The sequence below is a fragment of the Schistocerca nitens genome, chromosome 11 (assembly GCF_023898315.1).
Source record: "Schistocerca nitens isolate TAMUIC-IGC-003100 chromosome 11, iqSchNite1.1, whole genome shotgun sequence".
NCBI classification, from domain to species: Eukaryota; Metazoa; Arthropoda; class Insecta; order Orthoptera; family Acrididae; genus Schistocerca; species Schistocerca nitens.
In genome coordinates, this window is record NC_064624.1 from 140,210,606 (window position 1) to 140,227,029 (window position 16,424).

At 40.1% G+C, this 16,424-nt stretch overlaps 1 protein-coding gene across 5 annotated transcripts in view; it reads right to left on the reverse strand.

Moving 5' to 3' along the window:
• Nucleotides 1-8,659: 8,659 nt before the first annotated feature.
• The window catches only part of LOC126212914 (uncharacterized), a 46,385-nt gene continuing 38,620 nt past the window's right edge, over nt 8,660-16,424 (reverse strand). For 3 of the 5 annotated variants that reach the window (XM_049940422.1, XM_049940421.1, XM_049940423.1), the window contains 2 exons: nt 12,408-12,500; nt 8,661-11,723 (listed from right to left, as the gene is read on the reverse strand). In XM_049940422.1, coding sequence (XP_049796379.1) covers nt 11,625-11,723; nt 12,408-12,500 — 192 coding nt within the window. In that variant the 3' untranslated portion in view covers nt 8,661-11,624. Of the gene's footprint in view, nt 11,724-12,407; nt 12,501-16,424 lie in introns of all 5 variants that reach the window. The other 2 variants (XM_049940424.1, XM_049940420.1) reach the window with 2 other exon arrangements.

Below are 16,424 nucleotides of genomic sequence, written 5' to 3' on the forward strand. Positions count from 1 at the left end.
AGATGCCAGCTGTGGACTTAAAGAGTGTTCGTAGTCTCCTCACCAAATAAAATGGGGACACTGACATTGTGGCATACTTGCGACCTATAAATTTATTCCCGGGTAACTTTCAAACAGCCACATGCCATACTTAGTTTTGCTCTGTGGAGGACTGACCTTTATAGAGGGCGTGTTTAATGAACTTGGTTTCAGTTACACTCTAACCGGACTTTAGCCATCAGAAATATTATTGTTCTACTTCTAGAACTGATTTATTTTCCATTTTGTTTCAGTCCACATCAGTGTAGAATTGCTATTAATCTTTGATAAATGAACTTGTGCAATCTTCGCCACTATTGATGAACATGTCACCATCATATTTCACCTTCCACAGGTGAAAAAAAGAATAGAAAAAACAAAAAAAAACCTAGCACAGGGTTGGGGGGGGGGGGGGGGGGGAGAGCTGAAAATGTGTTTCTACTGTTGGACAAAGTAGACATAGTTCATACATTGATGTAATTTAAGTACAGTTATTATATGGGGAAAGCAAAAATATCTTGTTGCTACAATGATACTTTACAGTTACACCTGAATTGAAATAACTGCAACATACTTTACTGTTGTACATGCATTTCCAAATGTTTGAAAATAGACATTAATTAAACAGGCTAAGAAAATTTAAGGACTTGGTGCAAACAAACGTTCATGCTCTTTACAGTGCACTCAAAACATAGTGGCCTTTTTTATCAATACAAGAAAGAAAGAAATTACCATAAACAGCACAGCTTCAGTACACATTATTGGATGAATCTACAGACCAAGTCATTAAGTGCAACATTTATTACACACTATGTTAGCACAACCTCTTTCTGGTACTGACAGCTACAGATGCTCCCTATAAAATAAAATATACAATACGACGAGACAGCTGTGATGGAATTGTCTGTCACTCTTGCAATTTTATTTTATACTGCCTACAATATGATTTATTACAAACAGTATGAGTGTGCTGTCTGTCTCAAACGTGCACTGAAAAATTTAATACTGAGAACAGTAAAAAAGGCCTTCACTGTCGGTTTACTTTGGTGTGAATTTTTTTCCTCTATATAGTATGGCAGATCTTTGCCACTATAGAGGATCAGTATCTCACACATACAAATTTCTGCCATTTCTTTATACTGTGGAGAACTTGGATGACCAACACTAAAGAAAGTCTTACTACATAACATTTGTGTCATCTGTTTTCAATGAGCAAGGCTGCACTGATTTTTTTTTAAAAAATGTAGCGAATTACTTCTCCAAAAATAAGGTGTTTTCAGTCACTTGTATGTCCCAATACCTTGAGGTAAAGCCCTTAATAACTGCAATATTATTACTATAACATTGTGTTGTCAATACCAGTATGAGGTTTATTTATTTTTGATGTGTGTTTTTCACAGATCCACATCACTGAGCAATGCAGGCAACATAAATATCAATACATTGAATCTAAATAAGAAGGCAGGAGAAGTAATGAGATCTACATATGGCCACGAGTTATTTAAAATTTTTCCCTGCAGCCTAGATTGGAATACTACTGTCACACACAATTAACACGAATGTGTGACATTACAGGATCATATTAAAGATTTTATTTGTTATCGCAAAATAATTACTCCATAGAATAGAATGCAGGTCCAAGCAGGTACTCCTTTAAATTAGTTTCAAATAAGAATATGTTACATAGCTTGCATTGATATTATGTGGAAGTAAATTAACAATTGTAGCACCAATGTAATTTACCTCTTTTGTATGAGTAGAAAATGTATGTGTTGAAAGTAGATATCATCTCTTCTTCTAATGTATTGGTTGTGGTATTGGCTGTTTGTTTCACACTGAGCAGGGTTATTTATTACAAGATACACAAGAGTTTATGTAACAAGATGACTTCGCTTGAAAACATTACTGGACGAATTTCAGTGGTGACCTGTAAAGATTCAAACTCCTCTTTCCTGTTTGGAGAACACGATTTTCCCAGCTGTTGTCTACATTAATTCCACGAAATTTAGAATCTTCCCCTTGCTTTGCAGGAGGATCTGCAGCGAATTGACGCATGGTGCAGGGAATGGCAATTGAATCTCAATGTAGACAAGTGTAATGTGCTGCGAATACATAGAAAGAAAGATCCCTTATCATTTAGCTACAGTATAGCAAGTCAGCAACTGGAAGCAGTTAATTCCCCAAATTATCTGGGAGTACGCATTAGGAGTGATTTAAAATGGAATGATCATATAAAGTTGATCATCGGTAAAGCGGATGCCAGACTGAGATTCATTGGAAGAATCCTAAGGAAATGCAATCCGAAAACAAAGGAAGTTGGTTACAGTACGCTTGTTCGCCCACTGCTTGAATACTGCTCAGCAGTATGGGATCCGTACCAAATAGGGTTGATAGAAGAGATAGAGAAGATCCAACGGAGAGCAGCGCGCTTTGTTACAGGATCATTTAGTAATCGCGAAAGCGTTACGGAGATGATAAACTCCAGTGGAAGACTCTGCAGGAGAGACACTCAGTAGCTCGTTACGGGCTTTTGTTGAAGTTTCGAGAACCTTCACCGAGGAGTGAAGCAGTATATTTCTCTCCTATGTACAGGGTGATTCAAAAAGAATACCACAACTTTAAAAATGTGTATTTAATGAAAGAAACATAATATAACCTTCTGTTATACATAATTACAAAGAGTATTTAAAAAGGTTTTTTTTCACTCAAAAACAAGTTCAGAGATGTTCAATATGGCCCCCTCCAGACACTCGAGCAATATCAACCCGATACTCCAACTCGTTCCACACTCTCTGTAGCATATCAGGCGTAACAGTTTGGATAGCTGCTGTTATTTCTCGTTTCAAATCATCAATGGTGGCTGGGAGAGGTGGCCGAAACACCATATCCTTAACATACCCCCATAAGAAAAAATCGCAGGGGGTAAGATCAGGGCTTCTTGGAGGCCAGTGATGAAGTGCTCTGTCACAGGCTGCCTGGCGGCCGATCCATCGCCTCGGGTAGTTGACGTTCAAGCTTCATAACTAACCTTTTTCGTAGGACTCTCCATACAGTTGATTGTGGAATTTGCAGCTCTCTGCTAGCTCTGCGAGTCGATTTTCCTGGGCTGCGAACAAATGATTTCTGGATGCGTGCTACATTTTCATCACTCGTTCTCGGCCGTCCAGAACTTTTCCCTTTGCACAAACACCCATTCTCTGTAAACTGTTTATACCAACGTTTAATACACCACCTATCAGGAGGTTTAACACCATACTTCGTTCGAAATGCACGCTGAACAACTGTCGTCGATTCACTTCTGCCGTACTCAATAACACAAAAAGCTTTCTGTTGAGCGGTCGCCATCTTAGCATCAACTGACGCTGACGCCTAGTCAACAGCGCCTCAATCGAACAAATGTACAACTAAATGAAACTTTATAGCTCCCTTAATTCGCCGACAGATAGTGCTTAGCTCTGCATTTTGTCGTTGCAGAGTTTTAAATTCCTAAAGTTGTGGTATTCTTTTTGAATCACCCTGTATATCTCATGAAGAGACCATGAGGATAAAATCAGAGAGATTAGAGCCCACACAGAGGCATACCGACAATCCTTCTTTCCATGAACAATAAGAGACTGGAATAGAAGGGAGAACCGATAGAAGTACTCAAGGTACCCTCCGCTACACACCATCAGGTGACTTGCAGATTATGGATGTAGATGCTTTTTTACTTAGTCATTACACTCATCAGATGCTTTTTCTGTGTCTTTGTGGTCTGTATGAAAGTGAACAAAATCAACTGATCGTTCTTAGATTAAGTTAAAAAGAGTTGACTGTAAATCAGTCCACAATTTCCTCAGGTATCTTGTTGCAATCAGATACCAATTTGGTAAGAGATCTGTTACCTACCTCGATATTTTTAGTCATCAGGAAGCATTATGAAATCACAGTTTTTGCCAATGGACAGAAAATGTCATACATATATACATTTCTCAAGGAAATTAGTCTCAAAGAACAGTCTTGCACAAATGTCAATTTGTATGGCTGTACTCCAGAATGAAAAAGTGTGTTGTGCTTGAGACAGCAAGGTTTAGCATAGGATTTGCTACAAATGTCACATATATGTATCTTTATTCGTGAATATACTCTACATAGGAATGTAATGGCTGTAGCAAAAGATCACTGTAAATGTCACATCACTGTAGTCCCACTCCACTTCATGGGCAATGAAACGATCAGCTCTAATAAACAATCTACTAAAATAAGCTCACCTAATATTTTATCACCATCTTAAAACAGCACATTTCTAACTTTAGAAGACTGTAGGTGGAGCAAAACTGGTGTCAGGCGGTCATGCGAACCTCCATCACTAACATAAATCACAATATTTGCATTTTTTTTTAAAATACCCTCTTCCTGCCTCACAATTAGAGGATTACTGTAAAGGTTTCTCAAACATGTGACATAAATTTAGCAATTTGGTAATTATGCAACTCAGTGTATTCTGTGTATTCTGACAGCCATGAAATGGAGGCAACCCACATTGAGGATGGATGATTTGTGCACAAATACAACACTGCAGTGCAGCATATTTGAGTTTCTATGATTGTTATTGACAGATTACCTTACTGTGGTTAGCTAACAGCCCTGCCACAGTCATAACACCCGCACCCATCTGATCACCAAGGTTATGTCCTGCTGGGCTCGGCTAAGCACTCGGGTCTGCCGAGCACTGCGGGCAAGTGGGGAGCACTCAGCCCTTGTGAGGCAAACTGAGGAGCTACTCGACTGAGAAGTAGCGGCTCCGGTCACAAAAACTGACAACAACTGGGAGAGCAGTGTACTTACCACATGCTCCACTGTGCCCACATCCAGTGACGCCTAGCAGCAGAGCATGACAGGCAATTGGTTGGTACTGTTGGACCCTACAAGACCTGTTTGTGAGGAGTTTTACTGTAGTCCATCCCTGGATTTTTTGACATCACTGACATTATATAGGGTCTACGAGTAAGCTGGCTGGCATCACTGTTCGGAAACTAACCAATCGGATCCACAGAATTCTCGCTATAAAATACTGCGTACAGCATGAAAGTGATTGAATAATGTATCTCAGGGGCTTCTGGCTATTAAATGAAAAGTTATTAATGAAAGGACACCAACAGTGTCCAAATGTTTGTCTCCTAACAATCTACCACCAGCCTTGCCAGTTTTCTCCCCGAAACACACGTAAAATACAACATAAATCGAAGAAATGATAAGGAGACATGGTGGTGGCTTAGATTAATGATAGACTCAGCAAGATAGAGAGATATAAATAACATTTATCCAGCAAACATTTCAGGATTACACAACTCATATCTGCTCAGACTGAGCTCCCAGGAACAAGAAACAAATTAACAAGATGGTGAAAAAAGACTACAACATCTTCATCTCTTTCAGTGGCTTTACATCAACCACCTATGTAATTTCTGGAAGCATCAATGTATCAAATATATTCTATGGATCTTTGGTGAAAATTGTCCTTCACTAGATACTTTCCTGTTCTTACAAATGGATTTATTTTCTCTTATTATACATTACAACACCATCAATTAAATGAGGAAACTCTAGAGAAAAAAGAAATAACAACAAATGTTTCATACTAAAGTAGAACTTACGTGTCAGCCAGTTCAATGAAATCAGTGCACTAAGATGGGTCAATATGAAGACATGACAGAATGGCAGAAATGAAATACTGTGTTTGGATGCGCCTGTGAACGCACTGTGTAAGAAGTTGTCCAATTTGTTCATGTGCCAGCAAGGACAGTCCAACATGTCTGCAAGGAATGGTGTACCACTCTCAGTCATATTCTCGTACATGCGAGACTGAGAAGTTTAGGAATTGTGTGTGTGCTTGTTGCAGCACTACCTTCCACCGACTGAATAATCCCTTCTGCTGCATCCACATTTTGTTGATCTGCATGTTCAGATGAGAGATGACTGCCGGGCATTGCTCAAGTCACACATACACTGATCAGCCAGAACATTACGACCACCGACCTACTACCGATACAAACCTGTCGAGGCAGAAGCATTACCTAATGAGGAATGACTGCCTGTCAGACACACACGGTGCGTCTAGTGTCAGAGAGGGTGCCGTCTGTGTGTAGAATGGGGAAGCTGTGTGATCTGTCCAAGTTTGACTGAGGGCAGATTGTGACGGTCCAGAGGCTCGGCACAAGTATTTTAGAAACTGCAAACTGAGGCATGCTGTGGCGAGTGCCTTTAACATGTGGTGAAACTATGTCCAGATGTTGCGGGGGTGGGTGGCCAACACTCATTACAGATATCAGACTTCATAGGCTGGGCAGACTGACAAAACAGGACAGGCAGTGAACGATGGTGGAACTAACATCAGAATTTAATGCTGGCAGAGGTCACATGTGACCGAACACACATTGGACCAAACACTCCTACAAATGGGCCTTCGCAGCCAACACCATGACATCGGCAACTGTGACTGAATTGGGTACGTGACCATCGGCACTGGATGCTGGCTCAGTGGCAGAATGTTGCACTGTCTGAAGTATCAAAACAATTTCTTCATTGTGCCAATGGGAGAGCGTGTATCTGTTGTCTTCCAGGGGAATAGCTCCTCGACACCGGTATTGTGAGATGGAGACATGCTGGCAGTGGCTACATTATGCACATTATTCAATGGAGAACATTCACGTGGGTATCTGTGGGTCCAGTGGAGCTTGTGCAGGGCACCATTATGGTTGCAGACCACATACACCCCTTCGTGACAATCATATTTCCCAGCAGCAGTGGCATTCTTCGACAAGATAATGTGTGTTGTCACAAGGCTAGAATTTGGATGGAGTGTTTCAAAGAACACAGTGGCGAGTTCCAGCTGATGTGCCGGCCCCCCAGCTCGGCAGATCTGAACCCGATCGAACACATCTGGAATGCGATTCAGCGTGACGTCAGAGTTCATCGCTCCCCCTCCCCAGAATGTAGGTTAATTGGGTGACACGTGTGTGCAGGTGTGGTTCCAACTTCCTCCAGTGACCACCAAAGCTTCATTGCTTCCATGCCATGATTGCCACAATTATCCATGCCAAAGGTGGACGTACTGGTTATTAGCAACATGATCAGTGTCCTGGCTGAGCAGTGTAGTTTAGTGAAAAAGTGAGCAAACACTCTGGGGTCTGATGCTCTGCTGTTAGAAAATGGTCCACCATGTTCTACACAAGCAGAAGCACCTTTCCTATCACAAAACGTGGACACTGTAGTGAAACATATCAGTTTGGTGGTGATGAGTCACATGGCTTGCACTGAACTGACTGTAGTGGCTGGAGGTCTCTCTGTCTGGTGTGTGGTTGCTTGGGGGGGGGGGGGGGGTGTCTTTTCTGATGAAGGCTCTGGCTGAAAGCTCAATGTGTAACAGTCTTCTCATTGTGCCTGACTGCAACTCAACATCTCACACCTTCATGATGAGTAGCAATCTATTATTTTTCATAACGTAACAATGAAAACAATCAATTATTGACAAAATAATTTAACTGAACAGATACAAAATCTACTCACCAGATGGCGGCAGAAAATACAAATAAAAGACTGTTGTAATTTGCAAGCTTTGAGAGCCAGTGGCTCCTCCTTCAGTCAGAAGGGTTGAAGGGAAAGGAAGAAGGGTGAAGGAAAAGGGCTGGAGATGTCTAGGAAAAGGGGTAGATTTCGGGAAAGTCACCCAGAACCACGAGTTGAGGGAGACTTACTGTACAGGATGAGAAGGAAAGACTGATTGTTGGGGACTGCATTGGGTGAGGTTTGAAAACCTGAGAGCTTAAAGGTGGAAGACAGGGTAATATGCAAGTCTGAGATTACTACTAAAACATTGTGCATGAGTTAATAAGGGTGAAAAGCTAAGTGAATTGTACATAAGAGGGGTGGGAGGGGGTGGTGATAAATAGACAGGAAAGACAATGAAAGATGTAGAAAACTAAAATGGAGTGGGGCAAAGAGTAGTTACAGTGAAGAAACGCAGAGACAGAAGAAATTAACATAAATTAAGGCCAGGTGGATGGCGAGAACCGAGCACATGTTGTAGTGCTAGTTCCCACCTATGGAGTTCTCAGAAACTGGCATCTGGGGGAAGAATCCAAATGGTGCATGTGGTGAAATAGGTGCCGAGGTGACGAATGTCATGTTGTAGAGCATGCTCTGCAACAGGACATAGTGAGTTGCCAGTATACACCATCTGCCTATGCCCCATTCATTCTAATTGACAATTTGGCAGTAATCATGCCGATGTAGAAGGTCGAACAGTGTTTACATAATAGCTGGTATATGACTTGTCATTTTCATAATACTGTGGGTATTCCAAACTGGACTTTCCATCGAGTTTATAAATAACCCCATGGCAACTGGATTACCAACAAGTGAAAATGCAAACTTACCTCCGTGACCAACAAAAACTGTTAAGTTTAATTACTTGTTTAAATTTTTCTATGCTACCACCCCTTCAAATATGTATTATTCCTGCTGAAGCATTCTGTACAAATGACAAAGACTTCTCTCTTATTTCTCAAATGAAATATGTTAACATGCTGAGATGAGGACACTGTCCTCTTAAAAGGAACAATTATACATTGATGCACTACATAGTTCAGATTCAGTTTCTCTATTTGCCATTGAAAGCATACAGTAGAATAGGTTTTCTCAGAGACAGAAAGTTACATCTGCAATCAAAGTATTAATATTAATGCTCATTACAAGTACAAATTAAGTACCATATATAGAACTATAATCTTAAATATTAATATCAATATTGTCCATATCATATAACTCTGTTATATTGCAACATGGATTTTTGTCAGCCAGTCTTATAATTTTAATTTTTTAAGTGGTAAGGATCAAGCAGTGAGAGAAAAAACATTAAAATGTTGAAGACATTCAATTTATGCGAGTTTCTTGCTATTGCTGGCCTGTACTTTTGTATGACAATGTTTGCCTTATTTCTAGTGTCATGTTCATGCATTGCTTCCCTAATGACATATGTTATGAAGAACGAGTGGAGACTCATAGGTACACTGATTCAACACTGCTAATATCTTAAGCCTTGTAAAAAAGAGGGCAACAGTGCTCTTTAGGACCAGCCTTACATATTACAGACAATTTTTTTCTCTTACTTTTCAAATGTTACTGTCAGGAGGAGATTCTTCTGATATGAGTAGGCCATACAATATACGTGATCAAAAGAATGTGAAGTATGTCATATGGAGATAATTATTACTGACCTTATCTCTCAGTTACTACATGTTATATCCTCTTCCCAACTTATTTTGGCAACAATATGTATTCCTAAGGGTTTGATACACATAGCTACATTGTTAGGCAGTCCTAACATAAGCTTTTTGGTTCTGCTTGGATTACAAAGGAGTTAATTGGCTGCAAATCAACTTAATGCAGAGTTAAGAGTTTCTTGCATAATCTTATCAAGAGCTGGGATGTCATGATGCAAAGTAAGTAAAGTTGTATATCAGTTTAGAAGCTAACACACTGTGATACACAATGGGGCAGGTCACTGATAAGCTACAATGTAAAAGAAGGGGCCAAGGACAGAGCCCTGTGGAATACCTGTACCTTAAGATGGAAAGAGTATTTCTAACTGAGACATAATGTCTTCTGTTCAGGGCAGGAAGAAATTACTACCAATGTAATCAAACAATGGAAACAACAGGTGGGAGTATCAACAATGTAGGAAAAAGCAGATTGCTACTCGCTGTAAAAAAGGCATGTCTAGCTGCAGACAGACCTGAGATGCTGGAGTAGGTAGTTGTGTGGCGTGCACGAGGTGTGCTTGTTTGTGTGCATGTCTCTTTTACTGACGAGGGCTGTGGCCAAAAGCTTTATGTAAGAGTCTTTTAATTGCGCCTGTCCGCAACTTTACTTTCCTTCTTTATGGTAAGTAGGTATCTTTCTTTTCCTACATTGGTGATCTTACTACTAATGTAGACGTTTGTACACCATAATACTCCAGTTTTGTTAGAAATATGTTAAAGGGAATTCAATCGATGCTTTACTTAGATCATATATAAGGGGTGTTCAAAAAGAAACGAGCCAGAGGCATAATTACAGAAACCGGTACCCGTATGTTAGAAGTATTGACCCTGGCTGTTGAGACACTTGTCCCACTGTGACAGAAGGTGGTCAATGGCTGTCTCATAAAATTCCTGGAGCTGCAATGTTAACCAGTTCCACAAGTACAGCTGGACGTCATCATCTGAAGTGAATAGTTTGCCCCTCAGAGCCTTTTTAAGGGGGCCAAAAATGGCGTAATCACAGGGAGAGATGTCCGGGCTCTGTGGAGGGTGGCCAAGAACCTCCCATTTCAATTTCTGCAGAAGTGTCACAACTGTGTTGGCCATATGAGGCTTTGCATTGTCATGGGGCAGAATGACCCCACAGATGAGATTGCCTGGTCGTTTTGATTGAATGCTTGGTGAAGGGTGGTCAAGGTTACACACACACACAGACAGAGACAAACAGACTTGGACACACATGATCACAGTCTCTGGCTGCTGAATCCATCCTGGATTTTCCTTTGTTTGATATTGTCTTTAAACTGTGTCACCCACCTCTTAACACTACTAGTGACTATTCAGACATCTCTGTAGGCATGAAGTCTGAGGTGGATTTCAACAGAGCACATTTTTCCCTCTTTAACAAGGAATTCAATAAGAGGACGCTGTCAAAATGGAACACTGACATCGATCATCGAAGTGCTGCTTGTGGTTACATAAGAGATGCTATGTCACAATACGGGCATATGTGGAGTAATGTCTGAAGATTACAATCCTGCAGTTCTTTTTCCTTACATTGTTTGAATTAGAATTTTAACAATGGGTTGCTCACAAATTTCAGTGTGACTCTCATACAATCTTAGGATTGTAGAAATGAAACAAGCTGATTTAGTAGTAGTCGAATGCTATGATGACTGAGGTGTGATGGCAAGACATCAAATAATTAAGACAACTTTTGATGGCAGCTTGCTCAGCGTCTGTGTCCTCAGTAGTATGTACATGCCCCTTGAAGCCTGAAGCAGTGTGCCTAAAATTACACATTTCTGTTGTCACTTTGTGTCATAACAGACTTGGACCACAGAGCTACATCTCACAGGAGCACCAAAACTCTCAACTGTTTTTGTACGACGCACTTACTGCAATAATCTGCGCTGTTCCAGTGTAGACAAATATCCGTCACTGCTACACCTTTCCCTGCTTCTGCTGCTGAAGGTTGCCGACACGAACTTCAAGTTTTGTCATTTGTCAGTGCTAGCCATCATCACAATCTTGTCTGACTCGAGGAAAAATATAATATGAACATTGTAACACTTGATTATTAAGTAAACATGATAACAAACGTCTTTTTTCCTTAAAAGGCCATACTTTTGAAAGCTGAAGTTAACTATTTCGCTAACCAGTTTGAAGACTGGCACTGAGGAGTAAAGGAGATACATTGGTCGGGAATTTGTAATGGACACACTGCAACCAGAGTGAAAGCTAAACAGGGAATGATGGATGATTGTAAGTGGGGTAATTTTCTTACATTTGTATCCGGTTTTAAAAATGATCAGTTGCTTGTATTTATGTGACTATCAACAACACAAGATAATCACACTCCTCTTCCTTCTTAGTGCTTGATGGACAATACTCAGGAACAAAATGTTCTGCAGATACATCAATCTATAACAAAAAAAAAATAAATAAATAAATAAATAAACCAGCTCATCTCTGGCAAAAATTAACTTCAGCATTTTCATTAATACCACTGTATGGGAAGTAAATGAATACACTAATGAATCTATTTTGGCAAAGAAATACGAGTTTTAACATAAGACTGGAGAAGTAAGTTTTCAGAAACTCTGGTAATCAATTCACCTCATCCACCAAACACTGTAGTATCATATCCACACACTCTGTTTAACTGACAAATATTATGAATTGTTAAAATGCATGTAATATCAACCGATCCCCTCTTTTACATTATAAAATTAAATCATAGAATGTTTACTAAAATAGCAAGTTATTCTAAAAATTTAACCATGTTGTGATACTGCAGTGTGGCATCCCTGCTGGAGAACCCAGAAAGACGAAAGAAATTGTCCAGACACAAGTGGCATGACAGATAAGATATGTTTGCAAAGAAGTTGTGAAAGCGAATGGCTTAAAATTTAGTGTCCTTGCATAGGGATGCCAGGAGATTAGGAAATGTTCCGAGGCATACAGATAGTAATTTTTATTTTGCTCAATATTTGAATGGCATAGGAAATAAATCAATAGTATTGGTACAAAGTAACCTCTGCTGTGCACTGTACAGTGGCTTGCGGAGTATATTTTCGGATGTAGATACAACATCATGATACTTACACTATCCTTCAATTCAGCCACTTCAAATGTCAATTCAGGCTCTTTCTTGATGTTGTCAGTACACACTGATGTTTGAAAATGCTCTTTGAGAACCTGAACAAGAAAAAAAAAGTGTTAAAATGACATAAAAGTAGCTCATAAATCCAACAGAAGACTTAGTATTTTGAGTGCCAAAATGTGGCCACTTTTAGATATCACAGAGAGAAGGGGAAGGACTGTGGGAAGCAACAAAATTTAAATTACTCTCAAGCCGACAAAAGGTTGTATGAATAGAAAAGGGAATATTCTCCAAAGAAGTTTCTCAGAGCAAAAGAACATTCCCTAAGAAAGTTTTCAATTTAGTATGAATAAAAAATTCTAAGCATACTAACTGATAAGGGAGTTCTTTCTCATTATAGCCCCTCCATCTTGAGGGGGTTCTCTGAGTGTGTTCATCTCACACCAAACACATGTGTAATCTTACTTTTCATTAAACTCCCTCAAACAGGCAATTAACAGATCTGGAGGAGCTACACTATGTTTTGATTTAAGTTTAGGTGCTAAAACAAAGTATTAAGACAATTATGGAAAGTTCACGAAAACGCATTTTTTGACAATGTTACCAAATTTTCGACATGAAGGAAACATTTTTGTTATTGAAGTAAGGTGAACACATTATGTGAATGAAGCCTTAAGAATACATCACATTTTCATCTACTCCAAACTGGATTTCTGTCAGTTTTCTAACGTAAGATAATTTTGGTTAAATATGACACATAATGGTCCACTCATGCGTCAAGTACTTAAATGGTCATCTGTGTAATTTCTTTATTAGAAACAGATTGCTATGTTTGTAATAAATCAGATATTAATTTTTCTGATTCTCCTACACAGTTTTAATGTAACAAAATATAAGATTTATGCTGTGACAAAACATGAAGAACATCTGAAAACAACAGTGACACAGTTGTCTGCCTTATACCTAATAAGTCTTGTCATACACCAATCTGAAAACCTTGGTTTGCTAAATAGTATATGAAGTTTTCACTTTTGCTTCATTTAAAAAGTCCTCCCTTCTTCCTTCACAGTTCTTGGGAGGAAATTTTCTTGTTAAACCTGTATAAACTACAGTTTCTCTCTTCAGTATTTCTTTCCGTTTTTTAGCTGCCAACCAACATAATATCTGCCATTCTTACTAGGAAATCCAGTAGAACTTAACTGCAATGGAACTTTCTAAGTTCCAAGTATGCTGCAGAGTGCACTTCAAAAAAGTGGAGAGTGTTCTCTGACTGTGAGGAACTTCTTTGGTTTTATTCACTCAAAATCAGAGAATGCTCTTTGTGTTGAGCAAATTCCCGCCACCCTTTTACTCAAGCTGAGAACATTCTCAAGTGAAGTGTATTCTCAGACACACTTTATTCATACGAACCTGAAAATGTTCTCCAAAGTTCTGAGAATAAAATACATTCTCTGTTTTATTCATATGACCCATTGCTGTCATTAGAGACAAGGGACAGGACAGCACCAGACAAAGATGAATAAGATTGGCCACAGATACTTGGATGGAAATATCCTGATATTTGACTGATGTGATTCAGAGAAACTGCAGAAGACCTGAATCTTCTGTTGTCCCCCCCCCCCCTCCTCCTCCTCCTCCTCCTCCTCCTCCCCCCCCCCCCCCCCCCCCCGTCTTATTTCCAGTTCTCACCAATCAACTTCCATTATTTTCTTAATTCTTCAGCACATCATAACCAATAAATTATATGATTCTTCAATTGAATTATGGTCAGTCAACATCTGCTCCTGGAAATGTTTTACTGTTTAAAATCAAGTTTTCATATTGATATATCTCTCTTACCATTACACAGCTGTCTGAAACCCTCTTGTGTCTCCAGGTCTGTTACACATATACAACCTTTTTCCACAACTCAGAACTGACCGTGTGCAAAGGGAAAGATCTGATCAGTGCAGTCATAGCAACAATGTAGTCTCTAATGACGGTTATGTTAAATAAAACTTTCTCAGTCTTGCAGTCACATCAACTGGCCAAAATGTCACAAGTTCCCTACCAAGGGCGCTGTCATCATTGTCAAGAGAACTGAATGCCGATTGATTCCCGGTATTTACTCACCCACTCTAGCTGCATTCTGTAATGATTGCTTCAGTATCACCTTGTGGAGTATTCCCTGCAACTACTTCAATCTTGCCATTGCCAGAACTAACCATAGTAAGCTGTAGGCCAACACCTCTGTTAAGGCTGTTGTCCATAACTGTTTACAGTACATATACATGATCTAGTGAAAAGTATTGTATGCTCTTTAAGGCCATTTGCAGATGATGCAGTTGTCTGTACCAAAGCAGCAACATCAGAAGACAGTAAGAGTTTGCAGAATGACGTGCAGAGAAAGGTGTAGGCTCTGGCAGTTGAACCTGAACGTAAATAAACGTAATGTATTGTGCATACATAGAAAAAGAAATCCACTACTGTACAGCTACACTATTGATGACAAACAGCTGGGGACAGCGTCTGCCGTAAAATATATAGGCGTAACTATCCAGAGCGACCGTAAGTGGAACGACCACATAAAACAGATGGTGGGAAAAGCAGATAACAGTCTCAGATTCATCAGAAGAATCTTAAGGAAATGTAACTCATCCACAAAAGAAGTGGCTTATAAGATGCTTGTTCGCCCGATTCTCGAGTACTGTTCATCTATCTGGGATCCCTATCGGGTAGGACCGATAGAGGAGACAGAATATCCAAGGAAGAGTGGCGCGTTTTGTCACGGGATCGTTTAGCAGGCGAGAGAGCGTTACAAAGCTGCTAAACAAACTCCAATGGCAGACGTTACAAGAGGGGTGTTGTGCATCACAGAGAGATTTACTACTGAAATTTTGGGACAGCACTTTTCAGGAGGTGTCGGACAACATATTACTTCTGTCCACATACATCTTGCGTATTGACCACGAGGAGAAAATGTGAGAAATTAGAACCAATACAGATGCTTACCGACAATCATTCTTGCGTATTGACCACGAGGAGAAAATGTGAGAAATTAGAACCAATACAGATGCTTACCGACAATCATTCTTCCCACACACTATTCGCAAATGGAACAGGGTTGGAGGGAAAAGGTAGTGGTACTGGGAGTACCCTCCACTACACACCATTAGTTGGCTTGCGGAGTATGATGTAGATGTAGATTATTTTAATAGCTTCTTGGATAATGCTGTCCCCAGAAGCTGTTAGTGGAGACTATGACAGAGGTGCCACCAATGTTTAATCAGTGACCATTACCCAGGGCATGCTGAACTATAGCAGTGACCATTTCCTAGAGTATACTCTGCTAAAGCAGGTTTTTTGGGTAGTGCAGCCATAAGCCCCTCTGTGGAGTGTTCCACAGTGCACAGTGAGTGCCACACTGAGTGGGGTGTGGGCAGGACGGAAAAAGGGGTACTGTAGGGGTGATCGAAAATCCTCAGTATAGCAAAAAGAAATCTACTTTCAATGCAGCTTAGGGTTTACAATGAAACCCTCTAGGCAGGATGGAGCTGCACTGAGTACCAGTCTCACAGTCACCATGGAGGAGTGGCAAAAATTAGAATGTATTCAAATGGAATGGTGATACGTCAGCAGGAAAGTGGAATAATACGGAGAGGTGGACGCTGACACGAGACCGCTATCTGCCTTGCATGAGATGCTGAATACGAGAGAGCATAACTCCCCCTCTGCTGGCACACCCAGGAAGTGGTCACAAAGTCTCTATCCCATGCCTCCTGATTGCTTAGCCTTCATCCGTCCACTGTGCTAATATTGGCACCACATTGGCCAATATTTATGGGACAGTATTCACATATTCAACTCAACATTCAGTTGAATTCATACAGAATCAACATTAACATATGAAGGTGAATCAGAAAGCTTTTGCCCCCTTTTCTTAGGCTAAATTTTGGATGTAAATGCAAACTCAACATATCCGTTCCAAGTGGAGGACCTCTGTTCTTTCTCAGACCGGCCTGGCCTTACCTGTCAGTAGC